General features: G+C 62.7%; 1 protein-coding gene across 2 annotated transcripts; it reads right to left on the bottom strand.

Annotated features, from left to right (window-relative positions):
- Positions 1-4,088: 4,088 nt before the first annotated feature.
- TLX1 (T cell leukemia homeobox 1) lies at positions 4,089-10,121 on the bottom strand. Of its 2 annotated transcripts, none has more exons than XM_036437979.2 (3): positions 8,905-10,112; positions 6,670-6,871; positions 4,089-4,412 (listed from the first exon to the last, which is right to left on the bottom strand). In XM_036437979.2, exons 1-3 carry the CDS (start codon positions 9,473-9,475, stop codon positions 4,190-4,192), a joined length of 996 nt encoding a protein of 331 aa, XP_036293872.1. In that variant the 5' UTR covers positions 9,476-10,112; the 3' UTR covers positions 4,089-4,189. The 2 variants fall into 2 exon arrangements, with proteins under 2 accessions (XP_036293872.1, XP_045437964.1); XM_045582008.1 differs by having other exon boundaries at positions 4,097-4,412; positions 6,670-6,907; positions 8,905-10,121.
- Positions 10,122-10,831: the final 710 nt, after the last annotated feature.

The raw sequence follows: 10,831 nt of genomic DNA, 5'->3' as shown, positions 1-10,831 counted from the left end.
GCGTTCCTTCCCCATCTGGCCTGAGGGGCCCTGGGGCCTCCACTTCTCCCCTCCCCAGCATGGCTGCCCATTCCCAGCTGCCCCAGCTCTGCACAGCCAGCCGGGAGGGAGGGCCCTGCTTTCTTGGCTCACACACCTGGGACCTGTTTCACCCACCTGCAAGTCACTCACACCACCAGCGAGGCCCTTCTGAGTCCTGGGCACAGGGTAACACCGTACCTGCCCCCCTCCCAACCCCCCCCCGGGGGGGGTGCTCAGGCCATGCCCTCAGCCCCCCAGCTCAGACCGCCGCACAAAGCCGCTATTATGGGTAACAGGTTGAGCCAGATTCTCTGTGGGCCGCGGGAGGCACAGCCCTGCGTCCAGGACCCCGGCCCTGCACGGGTCTCTGGGCCTCCCCTGAACCTGCCCTCGGGCTGCCCAGGGCTCACTCTGGGAATTTGGTCAGTGCAACCGGCTCACTCCAGCCAAGGAAGGAGGCAGGCCTCTCCTCCGCCCAGGCAGCTCGTTCATTTCCCTTCTCTCCCGGCACCTCTGCGCACAATTATTCGGATGATTCCTTTTCTGTTTTTGAACAGAGACCGACCGCTCTGGCAGGCGCGTGGCGGGCGGGAGGGATGGACTCTCTGCTGCGGGGCGTTGGCCCTGACCGCGACCCCCCGAAACCCCTCCCCCTTGCCTCTGCCCTGGACCGGTGGCAGCCTGGCCTTTCCGGGCTGCGCGGCCAGCTGCGGCGGACGCGGGATTTGCCAAGATTCGGACGCAACGAATTCCTGGCGGAGAGTGGGAAGTCTGGCGTGGTGCCTCAGGCCAGGAGCCCCCGCGCCCTGGGGACCTGGTACCTCTGGGAAGGGAGACCCCGGCCACCAGCGAGGGCGGGGAGCGGGGCGGGAGGTCCGGCTGGCTGGCTGGCTGGTCTGGGCGGCCGGGAAGCTGCCTGTGCCCGCAATAGGCATGGGTGGGGGGCAGCGGCACTGGGATCTGGCATGCGGGGTGCCCACTCCCTGAAAACTGAACAGAAGCCGGCCAGCTGAGAGCCACCGGGCTGAGCATTCACGCACCCACCCCCACTCCCCCCCCAGTGCTCGAACCCTAGCTATGTGTGAGAATGAGGAGGTGGGAGGTATTTGGGGGAGGAGGTGCCTTATGCCTAATGCTGCCTGCATTTGTCTTGCAAGACAGGGGGCGAGGTGGGGGCGAGGTGGCGGTGAGGAGCCGGCCCCTGGGTTGTGTTTGGGCCCAGCAGCCGCCCCTCCTTCCTGCCTCAGCTCCTCAGGTTGATGGTCTGAGGCCAGAAAATATCCAGGAGCCCCGGGGCCTTTCAGCAGCTTCTCGGAGGGGCGGGCAGTGGGGGGGGGGGGGGGGTCCAGGGACTGGGAGCTGGTAGGAGGCCCCAGTCTCCTTCATGCCCCACGACTCTGCCGCCAGGAAGCACGAAGGTATGTCACAAAGGCCAGAAACGGAGGAGACCTCACAGAACGAAACGTGTGGCTGAGACGCTCCAGGACCGGAGAGGGGAGGAGGCAGCCGGACCCGCCAGGCAGAAGGAGGCGAATTCTACCGGCTCCAGGAGGCCGTTTCCGGATTTCGCTCAGCCGGGGTACTGGGCGCCGCAGCCAAGCCACTGCAGGCCAGAGACCCACCACAGATGTCACCGTTAACAACAGTCTGGCAGGGCCTGGCCTGGGTCCCTGGCAGGGCCCGGCCTGGGTCCCCCGTGGCCTATGGGGTGGGGCCAGAGGCTGGCCTACGATTGATTTTTGGACACAGAGCTCTGTCTTACAGAGCCGGCTCCGAGGGGGCCACCGCGGAGGGACGAAGAAGCACGGTCTCTTCCCCCCACAGCCAGCTCCCCCTTGGCCTTCTGAGCGGAGAGGCTGCTGTTCTTTGTCCCCATTTCTTAAGACATGTCCAGGGATGAAGGACAGGGCTCTCTGATGGTTTCCATGGCTCCCTCGACCCCAGCTCTGCACACACACGTCCCTTTCCTCCCTCCAGAGCCTGCAGGTCCTGGCCCCCAGATGGCCCTCAAGCTCAGGCACCGGCAGTCGTCCTGGCAGCACTAGCTCACTTCTAGTTTCTAGCCACAAAGTTCTCTCCCTCTTCCACACCCCAAAAAAGCCTCCTATCTCCCCTCTCTACGCCCCCAGAACGGTATGTTCTCAGACCCTCCACCCCCTGGCTTCTCCCACAAAAGCAGGCCCAAGGCAATTTTATGCACCTGAGGTTGGTCTAGGGTGTGTGGGGGGGTGGGTGAGGGACTAGATGTTATGAAAAATATTGTGCACTGTGGCTGCTGTCCTGACTGGAGTGATTTGGGGCCTCTCAGAAGGTCCCTGAGAAGTCACCTATTCAGATCCCACCCAGTGCTGGGAGCTGTGAGGTCCTGGCCAGGGCACCACCGAGGAGCCTGACTCAGTGTACCCTAGCTTCTGCAGCTTGCTGGGTAAGGGCCTAGAACTCCAGAACTCCTAGCAGATGTTGGTACCCCCACAATGTATCTCACACCCTACCTTAGACCCCCCTCATCTTGTCCACCACTAGAGAACAATTATACCCACTCCGAGTCACTGGCAAGGACAGTCACCCACAATGATCCATATCCCCACTGATTCATTTCCCCAAATATATACATACTGTTACACACGATATATACAGTAAAATATGCATCTCACACATGTTTACATCTCACACACAATTACATCTACACAATTACAGGTGATACACAATCTCAAACATTCACACATTTAACACAGAAACAGATTCATAGGGAGAAACTAATATGTATGCTCACAAACATTCACACATGATTCATACACAATCACAAATACCGGTGGGTAATCATACAATTATCTCTCAAAGCTCAGCTCCATTTAAACATAGTTACACACACACACACACACACACACACGCATGCACACACACGTTTGAGTATATGATAGTTTCGATTTGCAACTTAAGCAGAAAGAAGCACACACAATAATTGCAAACTCAAAAAATCAAAATAATTGCAAACACAATTGCACACTATTACAAATCAGTAATACTCTGATTGCCCACACCGTTCAGAATGCACACGCACACAGCTCTCGCACTCCAAGACACTATATCCTCCCTAGCACTGGCTGTCCCAGGAGAGCCTTTCTCTCCGTCCTCACCTCAGCTTTGCCTTCTCTCTGTTTGTCCCCCTTCTTCCTTCCTCTCTCCGGAGCCTGCAGGTGCTGGCCCCCAGATGTCCCTCCAGCTCAGGCTCCAGAGTTGCCCCATAACACCCATCCCAAGTAGCTGCAGGATGTGGGCTCAGCAAGGAGCAGGCAGCCCTAACTCCGGATCCGGAGGGTTTTATTCTTTTTTTCACATAAATTACACAAGCACTTTATAAAATGGTTACACAGAAAACACCTTATAAGTGCATAACTTAACCCCCCTCCCATGAACAGGATCTGTGTGGAAACCTGCCTGTGCGTACCGGGGTGGGGCTCGGGTGTGCGATGGAGGTGAGTGACACTGTGACCGCGCCTGCGTATGGAATAGTGTACCGCGGTGTGGTCACAGCCTCGCTGTTCAGAGTGAGTCTAGGTCACTCCTGGCCTGGGACAGATAGTGAGAGTCTAAAGTAAGAAGGCCGTGGCCCTGTGTGTGTGCGTGACACACATTCTGCCATAGGCCCCCTGTGTGTGATCTGGGGTGACACCAAGAGGGATGGTGGAACCATCTCTGTGAGGGCCCGTGGGTGTGCGTACGTGATGGTATGTGATGAGGAGTGGGATACAGAGAGAAGGTTCCAATGACAGCCCATGCTGTCTGTCCTCTGGGGACTCCGGAAACTCTTCTTCTGTTTCAGTTCCACGTTAAAAATCAGATGAAAATAAAATAGATGCAAACGGAGGCGATTCTGAACAGTCTTAGGGGGCACAGGACTGCGTGGGAGTCCGGGAGTGGGCCCAAGGTCCCTGTCCTCTGCACTCTCTTCTTTCCCTGGAAGAAAGCGCGGCCCCTGTGGAGGGGCGTGGTCCCCTCCGTGGGCAGGCTGAGGCCCTCCGTGGGCAGGCTGAGGCCCTCCGTGGGCAGGCTGAGGCCCTCCATGGGCAGGCTGAGGCCGGTAGGGCAGGAGAGAGTCCTGGCTCTCAGGCCTCCGCGCTGACCCCCTTGGCTGGGCCGGGGCCCCAGGGATGGGGGCTGGGAAGGCTCACTCGCAGGCCGAAGCCACAGACGTGACGCTGGTGATCTTGGTGGAGTCGTCCGACCAGGGCTGCAGGTTCTGCAGAGCGAAGAGCGAGGAGTTGTGCACGCAGAGCGGGTCGGCGGGCAGCGGCTGCGCCAGGCTCTTCTGGAAGGCCTCCTGCTGCAGCTGCAGGAGGATGCGGTTCGCCTGCTGCCTCTCGGCCTCGCGCTCCTCCGCCGTCTGCCGCCTGCGGGGGACAAGCCGTTACCCACGCTGCCGCGCGATCCTGGGAGAGCCCGCGTGCCCGCCTGGGCACTGCTGCCTTGGCAGCACCGGGCTCAGCGTGGGCCCCTCCAACGCATCCCCTGATCTCCAAGATCCGACAAAGACTGGTAACCCCAAAAATAGATGGAGCCGAGCTACATCCGGGAAGCTGCGGGAAAGTCCGCTAGGCAAGGAGCTGGGGCTCCCTGTCCCCGCGCAGCGCCCACAGCCGCCTGGAAGGGCTCAGCCACGAATAAAATGGCATCTTGCCTCCACCCTCCGTCCCTCCCCACACACCCCAGGAAGGCCAGACACTCCAGGCCTGATCCTGAGGGGCCGCACCTTCCCCACCAGCCCAGGACGAAGGCAAGGGCTGTGGGTGCGAGCTATCCTGCCCAGCCTCTCTTCCCCCCTTTCTCTGCGGACGCCTCCGGGCCTCGGACCTCCTGCGCCGAGCCCTGCGCCCCGGCCGTGTCTGCCGCCGGGCCAGCCGCTTCCTCCGAGGCGTCCAGGGAGGCGATGACTCACTCCATTTAATGCCTCCCCTCCGCCCCGTCAACTGAGATCAAACGTCTGTCTCTAAGGTGGACGGACCTAATGGGGGTCCCCGGGGCCTCCAGAAGCAATTTGTAGGCGATCGATGAAGCCGCCGAGGCCAGCCAGGCCTCTCCCCGCGGCGGCGGCCTCCCACCCGCTCCCCTTCTTGCTTTTCACTGAGTCTCAGGCTCTTCTCTTACCCTTCTCTCCTGCGCTTTCAAACTGCCGGGCTGTTTCTCTTCCTCCGGGCTTTTGTCTGGATTTCTTGTTTTCTTTCACCCCCGCCCCTGCCCCGTTGGCTTTCTCAAGATGAAGGGAATTTGTTTGCAACGAAAATGGAGGTTTTTCTCATCCATTGCTTTGCTGTTTGTACCTAAGACTTCCTTCGGCTGCCTGGTTTCCTTTTCTGCCCGGGTGGGGTATCTAGCTTGCCCCCCCTTTTTTTTTTGCATTTTAGTTTCTCTCTCCCCCACCTGGGAAGGGCCTTGCCTGGCTCCCTCCCTCCCCTCGGCTACAGCCCTGAGAAGGCGGGTGTACCCCCACCCAGCCGGCCTCGCCCCCTCTTCAACTAGCTTTCCAGAGGTCCCCCCTGCCCCAGCGGCAGGAATGTGGGGAGGGGAGAGGAGGGGAGGGCAGCAGACTCGCGGGGCAGTGGCTTCCTTTGTGGCCACCGCGGGCGGAATCCCGGGCAGATTCCTCGCCTTCATTCAGCAAAAGAGGAAACTCCAATTCCTTCCTCAGGCCCGCCCGGCCCGGCGCCGCCGCCTGCCCCAGACTCCTGGCTCCCCCTGAGGCCTGAGCTGGCGGGAAAGGCCAGGCCTCGGGGAACCGAGAGTGCGGGCTGGGTGTGCGGGCGGAGGGTGCAGGGGTGCAGGAGGGACCGGGGGAGAGAGCGCTGGGTGAGCGGAGAATAAGGCTGCCCCGAAGTCAGCGGGACACAAGAAAGAGGGGGAAGGACGGAGGAAGAGAGAGAGACAGAGAGGGACAGAGGTCAAGGTGTATGTATAAAGGGGGGAAATTAGTATAGTGGATGTGTGATGTGAGACGGGTAATATCTCTCTCTTTCTCTCTTTCTCTCTCTCTCCCTCTCTCTCTCTCTCACACACACACACACACACACACACACACACACACACACACACACACACACCCATCTGCTCCTCATTGATCCCGGGTTCTGTGGGACCATCGAAAATCCCGCTACAGCCGGCGCGGATTGATTTTCCCCTGCCAGCGTGGGGAGCCCCTGGCGGGGAGGATGGGGGTGGCGGGAGGAGGGAGTCAGCAGAGCCCGGGCGGAGGGCTGGGGCCCCGGCGCTCTGCAGGGAGCCCGGCTGGCGCGCAGGAACTGGGTATCCCTGAAAGTGCAAGTTTGCGCAAACAGCAAGCCCCATAGGACTCACTGATCAGAAGACCCGGACAACGTAGACTGCTCTAACCTGCTGTTTCCTCCAGCAGCGGCCCAGATCAGCCCCGTTTACAAAGGCTTTGGGTTTGCCGACCACAAGGCTAGGAAGCCTCTGATCAATAGCCTGGGCTCTCCAGCCTCCTCATCTCGGTCAGCCGGCAGCGCCTGCCTCCCACTCCCCGGAGCTGCCAGCTCCTCCAAACGCGCCGGAAACGGGCCGCGGAGGAAGCGTGCGCGCCCCGGGAGGCCCGGAGTCGGAGCCGGAGCAGCCGCGCCCGCCGCCCGCCGCGCTCACCTCCACTTGGTGCGGCGGTTCTGGAACCAGGTTTTGACCTGGGCGTCCGTCATCTTGAGCGCCTTGGCCAGCGCGGCGCGCTCGGCGGAGGCCAGGTACTTCTGGCGGTGGAAGCGCTTCTCCAGCTCGCAGATCTGCAGGCGCGTGAAGGACGTGCGCGGCTTCTTCTTCTTGGGGGGCGTCCGGTTCTGATAGGGGTGACCTATACGGCGTGTTACAGTGAAGGGTGAGAGGGCCACTGGAGCGGGAGACAGACAGACAGACGGCAGAGGCAAGCGGCAGAGCGTCAGGAGGCGTCCCAGGCCCAACACCCCGCGACTCAGCAAGCACAGCTGGTAGACCCCGCGATCAGGGCCGATCAGGGCCTCGATCCTCCCCTTCCAGCCCTCAAGCTCCAAGCCAGGGCGGGAAAGGGCCCATTCCCGCCGCCAAGCTGCAGCCAGCCTCTGCTGCTGCCGCGGAGGCCTCCCTAGTCCCGGGCTTCCACGTGCCCAACCAGACACTGAACCACAACCACCTCCCCAGTCTCCCTGAGGCGAGCAAAGGATGGCAGCCCTCCAGAGGCCCCCTCAGCTTCCACTGCCCCAGGCCTCCAGCCTCGGAGAAGCTGCCCAATAGTGAGGGGCTGGACCCTGCCTGGTCCTGACCTAAGCCTCCGACACACAGCGATGTACACAGACACATCACACACAAATTATAGTGGCAAATTGTAGATCTATACATCTAAACAAGACAGCAAACAGGCACAGGCACTCAGGCAGACACACACAGGACACAGGCAGCACTAGGTAACACAAGGCGAGTCATACACTCCCTCAGAACCTTCTCAGGCCTGAGTGGAGAGTAGATGCGCAGTGGCTCCCGTAGGTAGGCCTATGTGAAGTTCCTTCCACCGGACCCAGGCTTAGTGGGTTCCCGGCCAGGGCTTCCCTCAGAGTCCTTCCCTCTCCTCCAGGCCTGAGAGAACTTGGGTTGGGGCAGTGGAGCCCCTGGAGTACAGGGCCCTTCCTAGAGCCCCAAAGTAGAGTGGCTGTTCTGTCTAGGAATTCCCTTTTCTCCCCCCCCCCCCAAGGAAAAAAAAAACTTTTGCCACAGACCTAGAGCCTGAGCCAAGGTTGGAACAGGAGCCGGGGAGCCTGGGGGCCCCAGGGTCTCCTAGTCCAGGGTCTAGCTCTAAGCTGCCTAACCCCTTTCACAGTTGGGCGCTGGAGCCCAGACCCCGCGGGAGCCCTGGCCTGTGCCTCCTTCTCCCGCTCCTAAGGCCTGTCCGGAACCCAGGCTCAACTCGTGGCTGCTTCGCTGCTTCCCAGCGGGCGTGGGGGCCTGGCTCAGCGGGAAGCTAAGACTCAGGGCCAGGGGATGCCAAGGGAAGCGGGAAGGGAAGCCGGGGTAAGGGCCCGCGCCGAGCGCCGGCAGCGGAAGCGGGAGCGCAGGGAGCCGGGACTAACGGGGGGGCGGCGGGGAGCGGGCGGCGGGGAGGACGGCAGCCGGCGCCGCCGAAGGCGCAATCGTCCCGAGAGTCGTCCTTGGGCGGCCGGTCGACCCCGGGCCCGGCCGGTGCGGTATTTACGCCCGCGGGCAGAGGAGGAGGCGGGGGAGGAGGCGGAGGAGGAGGCCGAGCCCGGACAGAACGAAATCGAAGCGGGCGGCTCAGCCCCACGCCGCGCCGACCCGGACGGAGCCCGTAGCTCGGGAAGAAAGGCCCGCCGGCCGGGCTGGCCGGGCTGCTTCGCTCGGGCTCGTGGCCTCCGCTGGCCCGCGGCGCAGCAGGCACTGAACTTGGAGGGGGGCGGGGGCCGGCGCTCGGAGGTGGGGAACCTGTTCTTTCCTGGCGTTTGGTTCTGGGGCTCACCGCCTCCCAAAAGAACGTCGGCCGGGACGGGAGAAACAGTCTGTTCACATCGCGCCCCTTCTCTGAGATCCGGGCCCTAGGGGCGGGGGGAAATGTGTTCCCTTTCCCTCCCTCTGGCCGGGCCCGGGACTCCGGGAGGGGGTCTGGGATGGGATCTAGGGGAGCTTCTGAAGCTGGGGACTTCAGGGGAGACGCCGCGGGCCCAGGCTGGGAGGAACTCCTCCAGCGTGGCGATTCCTGGAGCCTAGAAAGGTGGCAGCGGCTAAACTCGGCGGAAGCACCCAGAGGAGCTGAGCGCCCGCCCGCCCGGGCAGGCCACGGGGGCCGCGGGGAGCCCCTAGCGGGGAGGGCGCAGAGCCCGGGCCGCGGCGCCCCGGACTCACCTGTGAACCTGTCCTTTGTGTATCTGCGGTTGCTCTCCATCCAGGGGAAGGTGAGGCCGGTGAGGTTGTTGACGCCTGGCACGGCGGGCACGGAGGGCACCGTGGGCAAGCCGGTGGCCAGAGGCTGCGGGTGGGCCACCGCGCCAGCGAGCGGTCTGTGCGCGGGCACCCGGATCACGCCCGCCGCGCTCAGCGCCCCGCCGCCGCCGCCGCCGCCGCCCGGGGCCGGGCCGCCCGCCAAGGCCATGTTCACGCTGTAGGAGCCGCCGGCCAGCGGGCCCATGCTGCAGGCGCCGCCCCCGCCGCCCGCCGGGCCCCCGGGGCCGCTCGGGCCGCCCGCGCCGTAGGCCCCCGCGTTCGCGGCCGCCGCCCCGGCCACCGGTCCCGCGCCGCCGCCGCCGTAAGCGTAGGCGCCTCCGACCAAACAGCCGAGGCCGTAGTCCCCGTCCTGCAGGCGCGAGTTCGGCCCCAGGCAGCCGCCCTGGTCCGGGCTGTTGAGGATCTGGTCGATGCCGAAGCTGATGGGCTCCGCGTGGCCCGGGTGGAGGTGGTGCGGCCCCAGGTGCTCCATGCCGACCCCCGCCCCGGCCCCGGCCCCGCGGGGAGGGGGGCGGGGGGCCCGGGCGGCGGGACTCGCTGCTTTCCGCTCCGGGTGCAGCGCGCAGGGGCGCGGGAGCAGGAGCGGTTCCTGGCCTCGCCGAGACTCGGAGGCGAAGTCCGCACGAGGCTAAAGTGGGGGGGAGGGGAGGAGAGAGGGGGCGCCGTATCCTACTCCTCTCCGGCGGCTCCTTCCCCTCTCCGGCTGCTCGCTCGCTGTTGACTCTGGGACATCAATCACCGGGCGAAAAAGCCCGGTGCGAGGGAGCCTAGCCGCTCCGGCCCGGTCTCTCCATTGGCTGTGAGCGGAGAGGAGCGGGGTGAATGACAGCGCGGGGGAGGGGCGGAGGCCGGGAGAGGGAGGCCGGGAGCCCAGACAGATGCCGGAGCCAGAGACCGGAGGAGGACGGAGCCTGTGGCTCAGAGAAGTAGTTCAGGAAGAGGGGAAACAGAGACTTAAAAGGAGAAAGAAAAAGAGCAGGAGGTGGCCGTTCCCAGGGACTGACAGACCAGACGGAGCGCAGGAGGTGGAGGTCAGAGCCCTCTTCCCAGGCAGGCAGGAGCCGCTCCCCCTAAGTTTGAGTTGGGCAGAAGGGGTCCAGCCACAGGCCTCTGGGGAGGAGGTGTCCCTTCGCTGCTGGAGAGTCTTCCCAGGGGCTCGCTCACCTGGGAAACACCTATCCACCAACCAGAGTATTTACACTGAACTTCGAGTCTAGCTTGTTGGACAGAAGACTGTCTGCTCCCCCCAGGTATGGAGCCAGGTCCCTGAGTCAGGGAGAGTGAGTTCAGGCTGGGCCTGCTTTGAAACTCGGGCCTATGAATTACTGGCTATATGTTGAAGAAGAAAGAAAAAAAATCAACCACCACCCAACTTAGCCTGATTAAGGAAACTGAGGAAGGGAAGACTTCCTGAAAGACAAGCACAGACGAGGGAGTCAGCTTGAGGCCTGTTGCCATGGTGCCTCTGCTTCAAGACACCCCTTTCCTTTAGAACACACAGATGCCCCAGGGAGCAGCGCCCACCGCGAGCGGATGAATTCAACTGGATCGTTTCACCTGGCAACTCGGCCAGGAGAGGCAATTTCAAGCAAGAAACCTTCAGACTGTGGTAAAGGGGAGGAGTTTTTTTTCTTATTTTTGGAATCTAGGGTCTTAGGCGGCGGGGCCGGGGGATGGTGGAACCGAGATGAGGGAAGCGCATCCAGAACAGATTTAGGCCTTTGCAGAGTGGTGCCTGTGGCTGACTGGCTTAGAGCCCAGGAGAGGAGGAAACTCCCTTTTCTGCTTCCCCTTTCCCCTCTCCAGCAGGGAAATGTTTGATCCCTCC

The sequence above is a fragment of the Pipistrellus kuhlii genome, unplaced genomic scaffold (assembly GCF_014108245.1).
Source record: "Pipistrellus kuhlii isolate mPipKuh1 unplaced genomic scaffold, mPipKuh1.p scaffold_m20_p_15, whole genome shotgun sequence".
NCBI lineage: Eukaryota > Metazoa > Chordata > Mammalia > Chiroptera > Vespertilionidae > Pipistrellus > Pipistrellus kuhlii.
This window is presented reverse-complemented; position numbering and strand designations above follow the sequence as displayed.

Excerpts from the sequence above, each read along its gene's own strand:
- TLX1 (XM_045582008.1), bottom strand. The coding sequence starts at position 9,475 with ATGGAGCACCTGGGGCCGCACCACCTCCACCCGGGCCACGCGGAGCCC. Across the intron at positions 6,908-8,904 it reads CACAAAGGACAGGTTCACAG|TGGCCCTCTCACCCTTCACT; the intron begins GTGAGTCCGGGG and ends CTCCCGCTCCAG. Across the intron at positions 4,413-6,669 it reads AACCGCCGCACCAAGTGGAG|GCGGCAGACGGCGGAGGAGC; the intron begins GTGAGCGCGGCG and ends TGTCCCCCGCAG.